Genomic DNA, 19,357 nt, shown 5'->3' with positions numbered 1-19,357 from the left:
CCCAGTCTGGTGCCTCTTGGCCATTGGCCAAGTGAGAGAAGGCACTCACTGGCTGCTGCTCTCCTGGGTCTCAGGTAGGAGCCTCTCTGTCTCAGCCCGGCCTGGAGATGCCAAGTAATGAAACACGGGGCCTTTCGCATGCAAGGCATGTGCTCCACCAGGGAGCTGCAGCAGAAGAGGAGGCATCCGATAGAAGCATCCTGGGTTTACAGCATCCTGCAGGGTATATTATGAGCTTGATGGCACAGCAAGCATAAGCCAGAGGTGGCAAGCAGCCCCTTACCATCAGGGAAAGTGAGGATGCGTTCATGGATATTAGCCGCGATCGCCGCCTCAATCACCTCCTCATTGGTGGCATCAATGCGCCCGTACCGGATGTTGTTGCGAATGGTATCGTTGAAGAGGACAGTGTCCTGAGGCACCACACCAATGTGGGAGCGCAGCGAAGCCTGCTTGGCCTGTGGGGAAAGGGAAATGGATGGGTTGAAGTGGGGGCAGAGAGAAGGGAAAGGAAGACATCGCCCAGCTAGGAATAGTGTACAAACACACCCACCCTCCCCAAAGCAGTGTGGTGTTATCACAGCCTTATGGAGAGTTTAGCTTGAGGCATCTGCAAGGTGGGTCTTGTCACTATGAACAACCATGATGTCACACCTTGAAGTGGGGGCAATTTCCCAGGTTAGACAGCAGCCACCACCCAACCCAATGCCCTCTTTTATGGTCCATTCTTGATGAGATGACTTCTGCTCATACACACTAGCGGAGGAAGAGGAGTGGGGGGGGAGCGCACCGCCCCCGACAGCGTGATCTTGGTGGGGTGCCATCTTGGCTGCTCCCCCCCGCCGCTCCTGCTGGGTGCCACACCCCCGCAGGCAGCTGCCACGCCCCCGGGATGTGCACCATGCCCCTGTGGGCAGTGCGCCACATCCCCGGGATGCGCACCAGCCCCGCCCCCACCTGCTCTCCGCCTCCCCCCCCGGTGCCGAAGCATGAAGCTCTGCCACTGCTCATACATGATCTTGCTCTCCATAACACCTGCAAACATTTCAGGGCTTCAGTTCCCATTGGTGCATGCCCTGTAGTTTCCTGCTGAAATCATGTAACTTTTCAAATTCTTCATGTTCTGGGTTGTTGTCCTTTGTCCTGCTTTCGTTGCACCTTAGCGCAAGAATTGCCCGTCCTGAAGGCAACGGGGGAAGCATTGCAAAACAACGAATAAATGGTATGTGTACAGTCCAGGGTAAATCTCCTGCCAATACGCTATAGCAACATGCTGCAGAATACACCAGTCACCAGTCTAGAGGGCCCAGTAACACAAATCCCAGGGTAGAACTTAGAGAAGGATTATTATTTGGGCAGCCTGGCCATTCTCTGGACATTAGAATTGTAACCCTTTCAGTGCAAGACACATTCTGTTATTAATCTCTGTTGAGATGAGCATCATCTATACCCTACAGAGCTCCTTGTCAGGGGCTTTCCTCACTATAGGAGATGTGGAGAAAGGCAGATGATGGCAAATGAGAGTCACACAGTCATTTTTTTAATCCAAAGAGCTGATGGCACTTTGAATGAGCAAATCACCACTTGTGATGTGGACACCTGCTCTTCTGTTGCTTTTGGTAAACATGTTTTGCTATTTCTGGGAAATTAGGTGGAGGTTTGTGGGGGGGAGAATGGTTTGATCAGAGGGAGAAAAGAAGTGTGTGCGCACACACAACATGGGAAGGGATGCATCTTTCAAGCTTCCCTCCACACTCTTACACACTTGTTTCCCGTGCCATCTACCCTGCATATCAGCATCCATTGCTTCCTAGAGACATTTTGCACGATGACCAGTGAAAATAAGAACCCTGCAGGATAGGTTTTTTTAAAAAATTAAAAACCCTAGTGGGGGAGGCTAGGGGAACCACACATTTCAAAAGAGCAGACAGCAAGCAGCTGGAGCAGACATGAAAAGAGCAGCTGCCCTTCAATCCTCTCCCCCCGCCTCCGCCAACCTCAGACCCTCATGAAATCCTGGCACCCAGATGGGGCACCTAGGACTCTCCCCAGATATCCTGTAGCAGTTCCCCAGTGAGCCTGGGTGGCCAGAGGAGAGGTGGAGGCAGTTTGCAGCTGTGTCTTCCCCAGCACAGCTCTTTCATCCGTCCCTAAATGGAATCACACGTCTCTGCTTTGCTGGGGGCAACCAACAGAAACCAGGAATTAAGCATCTGGGCTGGGGCAGGAAAAGTCCTGAGGAACAGAAGGAGAAATGTATGCGCCTGAGTGAGTGAGTGTGTGTACGCAAGTGGAAGGTGGCAGAGCCATTCAAGGGCTACTTTAGCCCTTTAGGCCAATGTGGGGGAACCTTTTAAGCTTGGGAGCCAAATGGCAATTTGGGCCAGAGATGCAAGTGGGCTGAGCAACACATTTAAATGTTACCTTTCCACCATACTCTAGTTTCTCCACACACTCCCACACTCCCCTCTGTGTCGTCCATTCAGGCAACCAAGAAATATCTTCTCAGCCTTCGAAGGACATATTCCAGTCAGGCAAAAACACTCATGGAGGGTGCAAAGTGAAAGACAGTGATGGATATGGCCTGAGGAGAAGGGTTGTTGCCTGGGGAGACTTCTGAGGGACAAACAGAGAAGTGCACAGGGCCAGATTTGGCCCCCCCAGGACTGAGGTTCCCCTTCCTTGTTTTAAGCAGAATAACATGATTCCAAGGATGCCAGCTGCTTGTTCCTTTGGATGACACCTCCTTCCTCCCACTTGTCATACCAAGAGCCTTGTCTCCATTCCATGCTGGAAGACTCTGGCACCTCACTAATGAAGCCGTCAGGAGGATTTCAACATTGTGCTCTTCCATTCATTTCATCTGTGCAAGCATTGCTACTTGTCAGATGGAACTATTCTCCCCCTTTCCCCCCTCCCCACTGTACTGGGGGTGCTTCTGACCACCCTCCAAAGCTAATTCCAGGGGGCAGGGTGGGGTGGGGGCGAGGAGAGGGAAAGAAGTCTTTGTGCAGATCTTCCACTGAGGGGGCGGGTTAGGTGAATCCCATCTCCCCTATCGCCACAACATAATGGCCTCGTTACCTTGGAGATATCCTGCCCATCAATTCGGATGCAGCCTCCCCACACATCATAGAAGCGGAAGAGTAGGCGAATGATGGTGCTCTTTCCTGAGCCAGAGGGTCCCACCTGGGCAGAGAGAGGGGGCGAGGAAGGGTCAATATGGGTACAGCCAGCAGGAGGAATGAGTAAGCAGGGGAAAGCACTGGGGGGGGGGGGCTTCCATGGGACCTGCCACTGCTCCCATTGTAGCAGAATCAAAAGAGGGAACGGCGTTCATTCTAGGCAAAACTCTCTCCTTACCAGTGCAAGGGTCTGCCCAGGCATCACTGTGAAGGAAACATCACGCAGGACTTCCCTCCTGTGAGGAAAGTGAACAAAAAGCATCTCCAACATTCCGCTGAGGCCCACCACATTTTCCTTCATCCTTTGAGCATCCCCCCCCCCCCGTTACCTACCACAATCTCTTTACTATCTTCTCTACCCCCTGTTTTCCTGACTCACTACCCACCCAGCCAGCCACCCAGCCCTCTGGACCTTCCCCCTTACCCTTCCACATAGCCAAAATGGACATTTTCAAATTCCACACGTCCTGCCAGAAACCGGAGGTCTGCAGCACCTGGTTCGTCCTTCACCTGCAGGTAAACAGATCTGTGACATCATGTATGGTCTTGGGCCTAACTAGTGTGTGCAGAAGCAAAGGAGCTCCTGAAAGGGGGGGGGAGTCTAGGGTCAGTGGGTAGAGGATGTGGTTTGAATGCAAGAGGCTATGCCAAAAAAAAACCCTCCCTGCAAATATTACAAGCAGTCAGAGAAACACATTCCCTGAAAGGGCCTGGCCATCTCAGCAACACTCTGAAGTCATGAGCCCCATAAAGTAATTGCAAGCTGTGTGAAGAGCAATTGCCTTTGGTTTTCCAAGCACACAGTGGCCTTTGAATTTTGGTGCTTGAGCACAACAGGGATTCAGCATCATTATTCCCATTTCTGTCTTATCACCCAGTCCAGACAGTGAACAACCAGAGAGAAGCCACTTCCAAAAAAACCCCTTAAATTCCTGAAGGGAAGGGAAGGGAAGAGTTATCTAAGAGAGCGTAGGCTAGCAGCTATTCACAGCAGCATAGATGTGGCCTGAACTCACTTCTTGCTCCTCGCTGAAGAGCTCAAACATGTTCTCCATGTCAACAAATGAGCTTTGGATCATTCTGAAAAAGAAAAAGACTCCATTGGACCACCCAGGGCCAGGTAGTGTGGGCACTGCTTAAGGTATTAAAAAGCACTTGGAGGCATGGCACAAATGTGAATAATATTTGCATATGCTAATGCATGAGTGGGCAAACTAAGGCCTGGGACCGGATCCGGCCCAATCGCCTTCTAAATCTGGCCTGCGGACGGTCCGGGAATCAGTATGTTTTTTACATGAGTAGAATGTGTCCTTTTATTTAAAATGCATCTGTGGGTTATTTGTGGGGCCTGCCTGGTGTTTTTACATGAGTAGAATGTGTGCTTTTATTTAAAATGCATCTCTGGATTATTTGTGGGGCATAGGAATTCGTTCAATTAATTTTTTCCCCAGAATATAGTCCAGCCCCCCACAAGGTCTGAGGGACAGTGGACCGGCCCCTGCTGAATAAGTTTGCTGACCCCTGTGCTAATGTATATGTATTTAAGCTGCCTCTGAGAAAATTTAAATGACTGGGCATTTCACCAGGACTGCACTTTGTAAGTGCCCCCAGCTGTGGTGCTGTAAGCAAAGTTTTTGAAGATCTCACTTTTGTTTAGTTTATTATTTTATTATGTTGGTTTATTCATATTGTTTTATTCAGTGTTGCTCAGCTCACGTTATTAAATCAGGTTAGGTTAATGTATCATTTTTATACAATGTTACATGTGGATTGAAGTTTTGTACTTACTGATATAATATTTTATCTGTCATCCATCTATCTATCTATCTATCTATCTATCTATCTATCTATCATCTATCTATCTATCTATCTATCTATCTATCTATCTATCATCTATCTATCTATCTATCTATCTATCTATCTATCTATCTATCTATCTATCTAAATATCCTAATGCATTTTGAAATGTTAGCGTTATTGTTCATTTGATTATGTTCTGAGCTACTTTGGGCGCAGTTTTGTGTGAAAGCAGCATACAAATAAACTGATAAGGATGAGATCTGGGGTGCTTGGGACAAAAGACTTGAGGCTTGGGCCCTTTGGGCACCCCCTGCTAGGTGTCACTGAAGTGGGTGTGGGTCTAATTCTCTTCTCTGGTAAGGAAAGAGAAGGGACCGGGGAAGCCATGTATTTGCACTCCAAATATGGCAATCAATTAGACCCCAAGCATGAAAGCAAACCCCATCTGTCACACCTCCCCCACCAGCAAATGTTCCCAAACCTTTAACACATGTTCACACTAAATGATATCACACCTCCTTTGTAACCATCTCTTATACTTCAGAGGACAGGGAGGCTAAGGGGCAACCCAAACTCTTTGGAGGTGGGGGAACGTCTCATGACACAGTTACTAAACACAGGCCTCAATTTCAAGTCTTATTTCAACTTCCTAGGACTGTGTTAGTCTTTATGGTGTTCTATCTTTGTTGCTAGGGCTGTAAAGAGATGATGCAAAAGGGATCACCTTTGCACCAATGAGAGAAACTTTTGAGTTTGGCTCAATATAGTAGTATGAGGGAAATGTGGCTCATTACTGACTTGGCTTTTGAGAAATCAATTTAGTATTGAATTTAATATGCTATTCATTATTTGACATTTGGCATAGGCAGAGGGCCTTCTCGGTAGTGGCGCCCACCCTATGGAATGCCTTCCCATCAGATGTTAAGGAGATGAGTAATTATATAACATTAGGAAACATCTGAAGGGAGCTCTGATAGGGAAGCTTTTTATGGTTTAATGTTTTACTATGTTTTTATATATGGTGGAAGCTGCTCAGAGTGGCTGGGGAAACCCAGTCAGATGATGATGATGATGATGATGATGATTTTAATATATTTAATACATGCTGGATACAGGCCACATTTGCATATCACAGCAAGACTTTCTGTGCACAAGCAAAATGGCGCCACATTTTCTCCTCCAAAACAAACCATAATCCTTGGCTTACCATTATGAACAAACCAGGGATGATTATTTGTTTCATTCCCATGATCTGTAGCCAAAGTTTCTTCTTGGCTTACTAACTGTGGAGCAAAATGAACCGCAATCCCTTATTTGTTCAAAATGTAAGCCAAGAATCAAGCCAGGAGGAGCAAAGGAGTCCTCTTAGGTGCATTTACAATGAACCATTTTACTGTAATGTGCAAACAGCCATACTGTATAAATTTCATCTTACACAGCCCTTCTCTTCTGGTATTCAGTTTCTATTCAGAAATATATCTGTCCCACTTAAAAAAAGGGGGGGCTCGTTGTTCTCATCATATTCAGAAATCCTCCTTATAGTTTTCAAGCAAAATATTAAGGGGCAATGGACATTTGCTTGTTCTCTGCCTATGATGCCCTAACTCAAACAGGGCTCTGTCCTGCATTTGATGCATCTGTAAAGAGTTAATACATTCCCTGGGAGTTTTCTGTCTTATGGGATAGCAGGCCTGGTTGATTTAATCTGCTGTTTAAAGTCAAGTCTCAGTTCCAGAAACCAGTCTACGTGCTCCTTTTTCCTTCTGGTTAAGGCTTCTCACATCTTGTCTCCATATCTGTTTGCTTCACATTACCTCGTCAGCCTCTGTACAACAATAATTTGACAAGTGGTTTTCTCTATGATTATGGTTTCCTTCAGACACAGATTTTGTAGCCCTCTATGTGGTGGCACTTTACTGTTAGGCAAACCGCAGTCTGGGAGGTAGCAGCATGGAGACGCTGCACTGAACAGGCTTTCATGTAACACTGTCCAATTTTGCAATCTCTGTGTGTGTGGACAAAGTCCCTCGAATTTCATCACATGCCTCTCTGCATTCTCAAAATGCCTAACCAACACTACAGAACAAAACAGCCTATGGAGTAGGTTACCTGTAATAGGTGCCAAACCAGTTCAGTGGGGTGTATAGTTGGATGATGTATGTGCCAAAGAGAACATAATCGCCCACCTGGAGGGAACAGAGATGCAAGTCAGAGCCAAAATGATGATGTCTCCCTGCGGCAGAGTGTGGAAGCGCTTTGTCATCTTGTTTTTAACAGTCCAGCAGCTCTTCAAGTCTTTGTACAAAACTGCATTAGAAATCCCTCACCCAAAATGGTAGCTGACTTATTGTAACACAGCTGGACCTCCACCCCCCACAATCTCTCTCCTCCAGTGCCCAATTTCCCCTCAGGTATAAGGTATGTTTCTGAGAGAGAGTATTGTGATAGATTTGCACTACACTTCTCAAGTCCAACAGCCCACCACTAGGGCCCAGTCAGCCGTTACTCTACATACATCCGAGAGGGAGCTGGTTGTTGGGTGATTCTGGTGAAGCAGAATGATGAAGGCTGATAAAGGTCAAAGACTCGTGCAGCACATAAATTCTTGCTCCCTGACTAACGAAAGCCCCATTAAGCCCCTCTTTGGTTTATAAGCCTACTACAAACTCAGACACACACATTCCTCCCACGGCCCAACAAATCATGAGAGCTAGGAACAAACGGGCTAAGGAAGATAGGATGTTTGTTGTTGTGCTGCCAGGGAGATTGTGTTCAACTCGCTCGTGCAAGGCGGGGCCAGTTACAGATCAGGTTTGAGCTGGCTGTTTGTGGAACCTCTGTGCAATTCAGACCTAAACCTAGTTTTCAGAGCCAACGTGCACCTGCCAGAGTACTGCATCTGCAGGATTCATGAAACCACAAATACAGTGGGAAAACAGGCCAGGTTGAAGGCTAAAGCCCAGCACTGTGGCCAAGGCAAAGTCTGTTTTTCAAATTGATTTCTTTTATACTTAACCAAGCTCTGTTTTCTTGTCCTTCATATTCAACTTGCCTTAGATCTAGGAGTGAAAGGGCTCCCTCATCTTATGTCTTAATACTACATCCCTTCCATTACCTCCTCCCCACTTTAATATACAGTATATACATCCTTGTTCCCTCACCATCATTAGGAGTGCACTCCATGTGGGAATGTGTTTTCACATCTGGAGTACAAACCCAAAACATGCTGGTCTCTTTCTTCTGATGTTGGTGGAAACTAGCTCCCATTTGGTGAGGTTCCCCCCCCCCCCACTCCCCTTTAGATCTCTTAATTGGTGACAAACCTTTTCCAGCCTTGCCTCTTGCTTGTGATTGCTTTTGTTCTCAAAGAGAGGTCTAGCTCTCCAATCTGGTTTCATTTTAAGCTTCTGCACCCTCGGCTGCCCATTTTTCTCAGCATGGGTTGAGCGCTGCGACCCTTCGGTCTCCACACAACTTTGAAATTCAGCAAAGGCTAATTAGCCCTTCACAAAGACTTTTGAGAAACTGCCAAGCTCTTACGTCCTCCCTCCCACCTTCCCTTCCCACAACTTAACCAGATCACGTCCTGCAACCTCCACTCTTGGGTTCTTAGGTGGCGCAAGCTTGTCCGCCTCCACAGCTCTCCTTGCAGCCTCTCTCCTGCTCACTTGCCTTTGTTGCATTTCACAGAACCGAAAAACACACTGCAAATACCCCCAAAAAATGTGTTGAGAAACACGTGCCCCTGTTTGTTTGTTTGTTTGTTTGTTTGTTTGTGTCTGTCTGTCTGTCTGTCTCTAGTTCAAGCTGCATCAGAACACTCTACAAAGAGATTCAGGGCCTCTGCAGAGGCTTCCCTTGCCTCAGGAAGGCCAGTGGACTCTGCCTGGCAGCTGTAACAATGGGGAGAGTGGCTCTCCATTTCTCCAAGCAGAGTGATCCCACTTTGTAGAGGAGGCCGAAGCCACTCCTAGATTTGTGGGGCTGGCTGGCAACAGAATGGAAACTCTTCCTGTAGTGAGGGAAGCCCCGTGTAGTCAGCTGCTCCACATGCTGTTGTCTCCACGTAGAAAGAGTGACATGTGGCCTGGCTCTTAGTTATAGGTTCCATGTATTATTATTCATAATAGTAATAAGATTTATTACCCACCCTACCCCCTAATGTCCCACGGCAGGTTACAATACAAAGCAATACAATTTAAAACCAAATAGAAAGCACACACATACGATAAAAATCACACAAATATACAGAGAAGTGTGTACTCAGAGATGCCCACACCATCTATGCCCCTCTGGCACTGCAGTGGGCAAGGACTTACATGGAGCCTCTTCTTGGTCACATAGTAAGCACACAGTAGGGATCCGGCCAGCAGCCCCACCCCGATCACTAGATTCTGGGTCTGGTTCAACAGTGCCAGTGAGGCATTGACTTTCCATTCGGAGACCTGCCAGGAGGAGAGAAGAAAGTGGGCCACTGCAGAATCATCCTGCGGCCTACAGAGAGCACCCAGCAGATCCCTGAAGCCCCCACCTCCACAAAGCAGGGCGTTGTTGCACCCAGTTGCCTTCCCCTGTTCCACTGCAAGACAACCAGCCATACAAACACATACACCATGTACATGGAGGAGCAGAAATAGGGAAGAGGAGGAGCAGAGAGTGTACCCCAAAGATAATGGAAGACGCAAGCCCAGTTGCCACACCCTGGTCCTTCCATACCTGGTACTTGACAATGGCATCATTGAAGCGGGTAGCCTCATAGTTCTCGGCATTGTAATATTTCACCTACAACAAAATCATGACACGGATGAGGCAGTGCCAGGCCAGGCCCCCTCCACTTGAACCCTCCACAAACTAGAGACATTCACCCAACCTGGGGATTCAGCTTCAGATCAGCCGGCAGATGTCCTGCTCTACTCAACTGAAACCTGGAGCCTGAGCTGTTTTAGGCAGTAAACCACCCAGAAAGGCTTGCTGCTACTCCTTGTTCTCCCCTCACACTAGGCTCACTAGGGTGGTGGTTTAAGTACCGTCTCAAAGTTCAGAAGCGAGTCAACAGCTCGGGAACGGGCTTCATTGTCACGGGTATTCATTTCACGGCGGTACTTTGTTCGCCACTCAGTCATTATAATAGTCAAAGCTATGGAGAAAAAGAGAGGCCTGGAATCACTGAGGCGTACTCAGACAAAAACTGTTCCTCAAATACGAGCGAAATTATGATCCATTTCAAGCATTTATTATCACCATAAATGTCAATACACATTGAGTACTCCCACACGGAATGAACGGAAACCATTTTTTCAGTCACATCCACAGAAACACCTAAGCCATTGCTTCAAAGGAACTTCATCTGTCAATTTAGTTACCTCAGAGATACCCCAAACTAATCATGCCACAATGAGCTTGCCAATGATGAGTTGGCATGATTTTTGGCAGCACCTAGGCTATTTTGTGGCAATAATTCAATAGCCCCTTGAAAATGATTAAAAAGTAAGGTTAAAACATAAAATCTAAGCCTTACACCAGGTATTTTGTAGATTTTTTTTTTTTATGATAACTAGTAAACTGGAGAGCACTAAGGTGAATCCATCATGCAGGACAAAAATCTGTTTGATTGTAACACAACTTTTAACACCCAAAAGTATATACTTAACCTTGCAGGAGCAATACTATCAGTACACTAATTTGTATTTGAGATAAAACTTGTGAATTGTCTTCAGCTGTATGAACTGATGCTTTTTATGATAAAGCACCAGAGCAGAAGCTGATCCTCAGAAGCTATCGTCTTGCTTTTGTGCATGCTGCTATTGTCAAAAGATCTTTTTTATTACCTGATCACATTGCTCATAAATGATAATGCAATTCACCTATACTGTATCAGTCTTGGGAATATGTTTCTGGGCACAAATGTAACAGTTGAAGACCACCCCACCCACACTTACAGTCTCCTCCATCAGATCCCGTCTCTCTCTTTCCAACAACCTTACTCACAGCTGCCCACACTCCACAAATGCACATCCGACCAGGACGACACTTTAGCCCACCTCAAGACGCCACCAGTCCAAGCCACCCTCACCACCCTTATCTTCCTGGCTCGCTCTTCTCCCTGCAGTCCCAAATACCTGTCAAGTGAAAGGCATGCTAATGGGTTTCTAGAGTAGCTGCAGTGGGGGAACACTTCTCCCCGGCCACCTTACCTCCTGGGGTCCCCCTGCTGCAAGCACTCACCGAGATAAAAGCTCATGCAGAGGAAGATGATAAGGCCGAACCAGGCACTGAAGGTTGTGGTGAAATACACAATCGCAATTATGATGTCAGCTATTGTGGGGAAGATGCTGAAGACAATGTAGCTGCGGGATAGAAGGGGGGGGGGGCAAGTCAGGTCACATGATAGGCAAGGTCACATGGCATGTAAGGGCCACCAACATCGCCAGGAGAAAACACGTGAGTGCAGGCACCCCTGAGTGATGGAGAGCCCTCCACTAGCCAGGCCCACAAGCATACCTGAGCAAGTTGTTGATGCTGCTAGTGCCTCTGTCGACACTGCGCAGCACCTCGCCCGTCTTGCGACCGAGGTGCCACCGAAGGGAGAGGCTGTGGAGGTGCCTGAGGAGCTGGACCTGGATTTCGCGGCTGGTGAACTGCTGCACACGGATCCACAGGAAAGTGCGCATGTTGCTAATGAAGCCAGTGGAGCCTAGAGAGAGAAGAGCGGGGGTTGGCTCCTGTGGATGTCTTCTGCTTCCAGTTGAAAACCTGCCTCCTACCGCTGTCACCTTAAACAAGAACTGTAACCCAGAAGGATCTGGCAAATGGCTTCTATTGCCTTGGAGCCTTCAAGCACCCCTGAGCGCAGGCAAAGTTCACTCTGAATGTCACTGTTCTAGGGGCTGCTTTTGCTGGAGCTGAGGAGAGTTGGTTCTCCACTGCCAACTATACCTCCCTGGGAGCAGACAGGGGACTCCCGGGTATGAAGAAGTATATTCGTTTGCAAATTAAAAGGAAACAAAAAATGGCCAAAGGGTCTATGCTTAGGGGCCTATGGGGGGTGACTTGTGGACCTCAACACGCAAAGGCTGTTCTCCAATTGGAGTGCTCACTCTGAGGGGCCAACCACAGTTCCCAGGCTTTTTTTTGGGGGGGGGGGGACACAAATGTACTCTAAATGTATGTTGTGTGATTGTGACCTAATGCACAACTACCCTCTGAACTGTTGATGAGTAAAAACAAGCCTATGGGATCTACTGAACGCTGAGGGCTCATGAGGGTGTCAAGTTTGGGGTAAATCGGGGGTGGGGGACCTGTAGCCCTTTGGTTGCTGTTGGACCCAGTCAGCATGGCCTGTGACCAGGAACAGTGGGAGTTCTGGTCCAACATCATCCGAAAGGCCACACGCTCCTCACAACGGATTAACGGAACCACCTGCTTTCTCAGTATGCAGGGAGGCTAAAAATGGAGAGAAAGCACAAACAGATGGCGAAGGTGGACACAGGTAATCCCAAAACAGCCTCAGCCAAAGCGCACATTTGCGGGTGTGTACGCACAACAACTGACTCACCAGCACCTCCTCCCTGGAGGAACTTGAGGGCCGCATAGATGCAGACAGTTTGAAGCAGGATACGCCAACTAGCCCCTGTCGTCAGATCGTTCACTGGAGGAGAGGAAACAATAGTCACTTTGAAGGCCATAACCAAAGGGGTAGCCCAGAGCCCAAATGAAGTCCCACAGGCTTCTCTACGTGGCTCTCAGACACTCTCGGTATCACACACATACTGGATCCGCTTTGCACCCTCCTTGGGTGTTTTTGCCTGGCCGGAATGTGCCCTTAAGCTCTGATAATGCTTTGGCTGCCCAGATGGAGGACAGAAGGGTGTGTGTGTTTGTAGAAGCTAGCCTATTGTACAGAGGTACAATCTGCACTGCTGTACACACCTTTGCCCCTGGCACCACCCACCACCGAGATGTGGCCCTTAGAAGGTTGCCCAGAAAGGAAAGTGGCCCTCGGTCTGGAAAACATTCCCCACCCTTGCCTTAATTCTGCTGCAATGTTGGTGACTCCGCTTCATACAAAATAGTCTCGAGACAAGTTACAGCACAAAATGTCTAAACATAATCACTACTAAAATTAACTAGCCAGGAAAAGCCCACAAAAATAGCAGAATGAAATGTCTGGGGAAAGATAAAAGTTTTGCCAGGCAATGAAAAGGCATTCATGTGGCCAAGTCTGTTTGGGGAGAGTGTTCCATGAAAGGAGGGAATGAAGGGTTGTGACGAGAGGAGTCACCACTGAAAAGGCCTTGTCTCTTTTTAACACACTCCAGACTTCTGCTAGGAGGAACACTCAGAAGAAGAATTCTGAGTCTTGGCTCTCACATTGCTTCTAGCAAGATGCTACCAACAGAAACTGATCCCCAAAGATATCAGGGGAGCCCTGTGTTATACATGCAGTAAATGCATGAAAGTTCTCACCTTACCTCAAAACTTGGGGGGCAGGGAGAAGGCATTATCTGTGGCAGCCCCTAAGTTGTGCGCCTCCCTCCCCACAGAGGTAAGTCTGGTATTTTCATTACACAGCTTTGGGTGAATGCTGAAGGCACACCTCTTTACGCCAGCTTTTGTCCTAAGCCATGCACAGTCATACAGTGGGGCACTGAGCCCAGGCAATAGGTCCCAAATACTGAGATGCTGCTATTTTGGGGGGGAAAGCATCATGAAACTTGATCTTTGTGCCCAGGCAACAAAGATCTCAAAGCTGGCCTGGATGGAGAAGGACAGAGCTACCTCAGCAGATCAAGAAAAAAATGCCTACAATTAGCTCCCCTGCATTCCTGCCTGAGAATGATGGCTGTATCTACGAGTGTCAAGGAAATGCCAACACCTACCTGTTGTAGTCTCATCCCCTGAATCTCATAGGCTGCCCAGGCCTATAGGGCACTGCTGCCTTAGGAGGAGGCAGGGCTGCCACAGAACAGGCAGGGGTGGGGAAGAGGTATTATTGCGGCCAAAAGCCTGAGCAAAACTGTTTGGATCGGGCTAGGGTGGGGGGGGATTTCATCATCAGTTTTGGACCGTGATGGACAGGCAGCACACAGCTTGATGAGCGGAAAGTGGCCATCTCCGACTCCTGTATCCTCCTGATTTCAAAGCACCAGCTTTGGGGTTTCCTCACACCCCCACCAAACATTAAAGCCTGAAAGCTTCCCACTTTGGGTCAGATCCTGCTCTCCTGACACAGAGCTCTCCTCTGATAGTCCCCCTCCTTGTTTTGCATACCTCATACTCATCCTGCCCCATCCTTTGCTGGGAAAGACACCACCGGTGGAGTCTCCTGGCTTCCTTTATTCTCTTTCAAGGCACCACACAGCCACAAAGATCCCACCCCTCCCACCTCACTGCTGGGCTGCTGGGAGACCAGGCAGAGGACACAAAGGCTCCTTGTTTGCTCCCCGCCAGCGGCACTTTGCTGGGTAATCCTAACTGGCAGGGTGGGTGACCCCATCTGGGAGTGCCCCTCCTTTGCCTTTCATTCTCTCTACATTGGGGGGGGGGGAGAGGATCCCCTTCCCCCATCCCAACTTGCTTTACCCAGCACATGGTGGAGTGTGTTAATCCACCCTGTTCCCAAGCACAGGTAGAAATGATACTCTCACGCGTGGAGAGAGGTTGGCATCCTTGCAGGGGGGGGGGAGGCAGTGAGGATGGGCAACCTGGAACAGAGACCTCGCTGCTGTCATTACATATCACCCACAGGGTGCTTTTCATTTTAAAATAACTCTTTTGCAATATTTTATTCTACGCAGCTACGAGGTAGGCTGTTCCCATTCTGCAACACAGCAAACTGAGGCTGAACAACAGGGAGGCGGCTAAAGCCGCACAACGGGCCTGTGGCAAAGGTAGGATTTCAACCCAGATCTCCCAGACTGAATCCCAGACTTGGAGGTGTGTCATCTCTCCACCCACTTCTGCTTCATTGCACCTCCTTCCATGCCTTGGCAAAAAACGGCAAGAAGGAAAGCGCAGCAAAGCTACCTGGGGTTTGGTGGCCATATGTAGCAGCCTGACAGAGGCCTGGTTCACCCATCACAGAGCTAGATGGAGCACTGCTCTGGACCAGCATGGCCTGCCCCTGTTCTTAAGTCCGTGCTGCAGGTAAGAGCATTTGAGCCCAGGAATGGCAGAAACAGCAGCTCGATGTGCCGAGGTTGCTGGCAGGTTAGGCGATCTGGCTGAGATCTGGAGGGTGCACCCATCTCCCCCAGGTGGGATGGAGAAGAATATATCTGCTCAGCAGCTGCTTAGCATGTAGGGCAGAGAGCTTCCCCCACTCCCAAATCCATTCCCATCGAGCGATTTGGTATGCAGTTTGCAATTCCATGCCTCCCGCCTGCAATGACTCCTTTGTAAAGTCTAAAAGTCAGGGCTGAAAGGCAGGTCCGGAGTCCATCCTCCCCTATTCAGACACCTCTCAATAGCTGCCCTGAGCTGGCACTTGCACCGCCCACCGGGGCATGGGAACCTGGCACACACCAACGGCTTCTGCTAACAAAGGCAGCGCCCCTCCTCCACGGCCTGCCCACCTCTTCCCCACCCCAGAAGCTCAATGCAGAGTTAGTCTGGGAGTAAGCAAGATAGGAGGTCACCGCAGGGCTCAAGGCAGAAGCCTCGGGGAGATCCAAGAGGGTCACTAAATTCCCCAAGTCTTCCTGTACCAAAGTCTTCTCCCAGTCCCCCAAACTAATGCCATATGACTTCGCAGATTCAGCTGGAAATGCAAGTCTCCCTCTACTCTTATTAAATGTGTTCCTAAACAGGAAAGTTGCATCCTGTTGCACAAAGTTCAAAATGTAAGTTTGATTGAGAAGGTTGGGCTGGGAGGGAGGGAGGGAGGGAGGGAAGCCACAGGAGAGCAGGGATGAGATCCTGGAGGTGCGTAGGGAGAGTCAAGCTTGGCAGAGGAAGGGAAACAAGAAGGCTTTGAAGAAGAATGGGGCCGAATGGAGGAATGTAAACACAGGGGCGGAAGCAATTCCTGCTCTACCTAGTTTGCAAAAATGAGATGGCAGCATTCTAGAGTCTGCAAGCAGGAGGAGGTGCCAGATTTTTTAAACTGGCATATTGTGAAGAGGCAAAGCAACTCCCTTCACCTTCTTCTATCATCAGCTATTTTTATATGAGAAACCATTCAAAAATAAGACCAGGTAGAAGGCCTTCTTGGTGGTGGAACGCCCTCCCTTCAGATGTCAAGGAGATAAGGAACTACATAACTTTTAGAAGACATCTGAAGGCAACCCTGTATCGAGAAGTTTTTCATATTTGATGTTTTGCTATGTTTTAGATATGCTGTAAGCCACCCAGAGTGGCTGGGGAAACCCAGCCAGATGGGCGGGGTATAAATAATAATAATAATAATAATAATAATAATAATAATAATAATAATAATAGCCTCCATCCCTGCAGTCCCAAGTGGTACAGCAAAGAACTCCCCCCCACCCTCAACCTCAGTGCACTGCCTCTTTCTTCTTCACAAGGCTTGAGGGGCCTCTAGGCCTGAGGGCTGCATTCCTTCCTGGACAACCTTCCAAGGACCACATGCCAGTGCTGGAAGGAGCCAGAGGCAAAAGTGGGCTGGGCAATAAATGTAAATTTTAGCTTTGTACAGCAGCCCACTCTCTTCACACACCCTTCTCTGTCCTCCATCCAGGTAAGCAAGAGGCATTCCCAGAGTTCAAGGACACATTCCAGACAGGTAACAACGCTTTGGGACGTGATGCAGGGCCGGTGAGGGGCTCGGCTAGGGGAAAGTTCTGAGGGCCAAGTAGAGAGGTCTGGGGGGCCACACTGATTGTCCACCCAAGTTCTAAGGGGCAAGAGCAATCGGGAGCAACGTGGTCAGTCAGTGCAACAGGGACTCAACAGCCCTGTTTACTTCTTATGACTGGCTCCATCTCAAGAGATCATGCTCTGAGCACACTGTCCCAGTATTTAAAACAATAATAATAATAACAACCAGAGCTTATTCTCATGTGGGTAGTCGGCCTCCAGTACCAGACAAGGAATCTATTTAAAAACTGCTTCTCCTCATGCCACAACAAGGAGAGTGGCTGGGGCAACCCAGCACAATATGTGGGGTATAAATAATAAAATTATTATGATCTATATAAGCTGCTCCGCACCACCTCAGGCCTTGGGACTCTCTCTCGCCCCTGATGGTGTGTGCTTTGGAAGCCCTGAGCCCTCATGCTGTGCTGGACATGCCAAGCCTGCCCCTTAAATGTGTCAAGGGCTCTGCAGGCCTTAAGGAGCCAGGCTGCTTAAGGGCCTCTTCAGACATTACACATTGAGCGAGTGCCCCCAAAACTAGTGCTTAGAAACAAGTGTTTGATAAGGATCCGCTCCCTGGAGAGCTTCCAGTTGGCTGCAATATCTGTATCCAGCCAAAGGCCTCCTGGCTTTTGGCGGAAAGGTAAACGGCGTTTCCGTGCGCTGCTCTGGTTCGCCAGAAGCGGCTTAGTCATGCTGGCCACATGACCGGAAGCTGTACACCGGCTCCCTCGGCCACTAAAGTGAGATGAGCGCCACAACCCCAGAGTCGTCGGTGACTGGACCTAACAGTCAGGGGTGCCTTTACCTTTAAGCAGCCCCAAAGGTTGCCCTTGGCCCCTTCTCTTCCCTCTAAGTCCTCTGCACATTTGCCAATGCCTATATCAGGGCGCCCTCTCTTGGTCAATTCAGAATACTTTTCCAAACAGAGGTTCTGTCCTCTCCCCATACCTCAGTCTAAGAGAAACCCCTGGCATTAATGCTAGGCCCTCTCCCATTGCACATCTGCCTCTGCTAGGGGCAGCAGCACCATGCCTCCCTGGAAGCTGCCCTTTCCGCTTACCAATGTACTTGTAGTAGAGGGGCACAAAGACGTTGATGCCACGCTCCAGTCCCATCAGCATCAGGCAGACGATCACCAGCCCCTGCAGTGGGTAGCTCCCCTTGGGCCACATGTACTGTATGAGGAGGCTTATCTTCCGGCCCAGATCCCTCCAGGTGGAGCGATTCTGTCTGGCATCTGGAAGCAGGGGCTGAGACACAGAAAGGAGAGTGAGTAGGGGAAGGGGAATGGGACTCATTTTTGGCAGGGAATATTTGGGGAAGGGGACCACAACAACCTATTCAAATGGCATCTGGGCAAAGATGAGAGCCAACACCTGGAAGGGGGCAACTGAGCAAGATGGGGGGGGGCTATGGTCACTTCTCAGCAAAGGGCACAGAGAGCATTTCAAGTAAACACAACTGGAAAGGGAAGCAAAAGGGAATCACAGAAATTGAGGATTCGGTGCAGGAAGTGTTCAGGAAAAAATAGGACTAGAAAGGCGCAGTGTTGCAAAATCTTTTTTTAAATGTTTGAATAGGACTCCTTTACAAGAAAGAGCAGAATATAAATTTAAGAATGAAATGAAATATATATTCAGAGGGTCCATGGTGTCCAGATTTTACTGTATGAAGCAGAACCACCCCAGCGCTAGGACTACAGTGACCTCCAATCAGGCCCAGTATTCTCAAGCAGTTAATAGTGGTATAGAAATACAGTACTTGAACCACATAATGACTCTCATCAGTAAATGCCGCTATTCCAGCAAAAGAAGTGAAATTACAGATTACTCCAAGGACGATTAAGGTCCTTCTAGTATAACATTCTGTGGTCAACTAGATGTTCCAGGAGACTCACAAGATTCGGTGGTCATGGCAAACAGCTGTTGGTTTTCCATCAATTTATTATGGCAGGAGTGGGAAACCTGTGGTCCTCCATACGTTGCTGGACTACAACTCCCATCACCCTTGACCATTGGCCATGTTGGCTGGGGCTGAGGGGTGCTGGAGTCTAAGAACACCCAGAGGGCTAACAGTACCCCTTCCCTAATTAATCACATTTTCTCCCCAAACCCAAATACATTGCAGAAGCTAATTTTTAATATTGCAGAATTAATACAAGACATTGTGAACATCTGTTTAAATTGCATAATTGATACAGGTCACAGAGATAAGATTTTCTGGTTGCAGAAACGGCACTGATGGCATGGGCAGCAAATTCTATTTTTTTTTTTATTAGTGCAGAGAATATATACAAGAAATATCCACAGTGCCACCTCCTGGAGCCTATTCACATTCACCTTCAGCTTTTTTCTTTTTCTATTTTTTTTAAACCAACAAATGTGATTCTCCAACGATGAACATTTAAAATATATATTAGATAGAATTCAAAGCTCTTTTGCACAGTTGCAAAATTTCCTTCATTAGCCACCAGTGTAAAAGGGAGCAATGAAAATTCAGCTCCATAACTCAATCACCCTGTGGTATTATCTTTGTCTATAATGCGGTGGGGA

The 19,357-nt window shown here is 48.3% G+C and overlaps 1 protein-coding gene across 1 annotated transcript in view; it reads right to left on the bottom strand.

Moving 5' to 3' along the window:
• The window catches only part of ABCB6 (ATP binding cassette subfamily B member 6 (LAN blood group)), a 28,485-nt gene that overhangs the window by 3,439 nt on the left and 5,689 nt on the right, over window positions 1-19,357 (bottom strand). The window contains exons 4-16 of the mRNA XM_081884472.1: window positions 17,866-18,055; window positions 12,541-12,633; window positions 11,487-11,679; window positions 11,211-11,332; window positions 10,013-10,122; window positions 9,702-9,767; window positions 9,305-9,430; window positions 7,095-7,171; window positions 4,202-4,265; window positions 3,610-3,695; window positions 3,364-3,421; window positions 3,085-3,189; window positions 284-458 (exon numbers count right to left, since the gene is read on the bottom strand). Coding sequence (XP_081740598.1) covers window positions 284-458; window positions 3,085-3,189; window positions 3,364-3,421; window positions 3,610-3,695; window positions 4,202-4,265; window positions 7,095-7,171; window positions 9,305-9,430; window positions 9,702-9,767; window positions 10,013-10,122; window positions 11,211-11,332; window positions 11,487-11,679; window positions 12,541-12,633; window positions 17,866-18,055 — 1,465 coding nt within the window. The remainder of the gene's footprint in view (window positions 1-283; window positions 459-3,084; window positions 3,190-3,363; window positions 3,422-3,609; window positions 3,696-4,201; window positions 4,266-7,094; window positions 7,172-9,304; window positions 9,431-9,701; window positions 9,768-10,012; window positions 10,123-11,210; window positions 11,333-11,486; window positions 11,680-12,540; window positions 12,634-17,865; window positions 18,056-19,357) is intronic.

The sequence above is a fragment of the Podarcis melisellensis genome, assembly GCF_964234715.1.
Source record: "Podarcis melisellensis genome assembly, chromosome: 1".
In the NCBI taxonomy this organism is placed as follows: Eukaryota; Metazoa; Chordata; class Lepidosauria; order Squamata; family Lacertidae; genus Podarcis; species Podarcis melisellensis.
The sequence above is the reverse complement of the archived record's forward strand: the minus strand, read 5'-3'. Positions and strand labels throughout refer to the sequence as shown.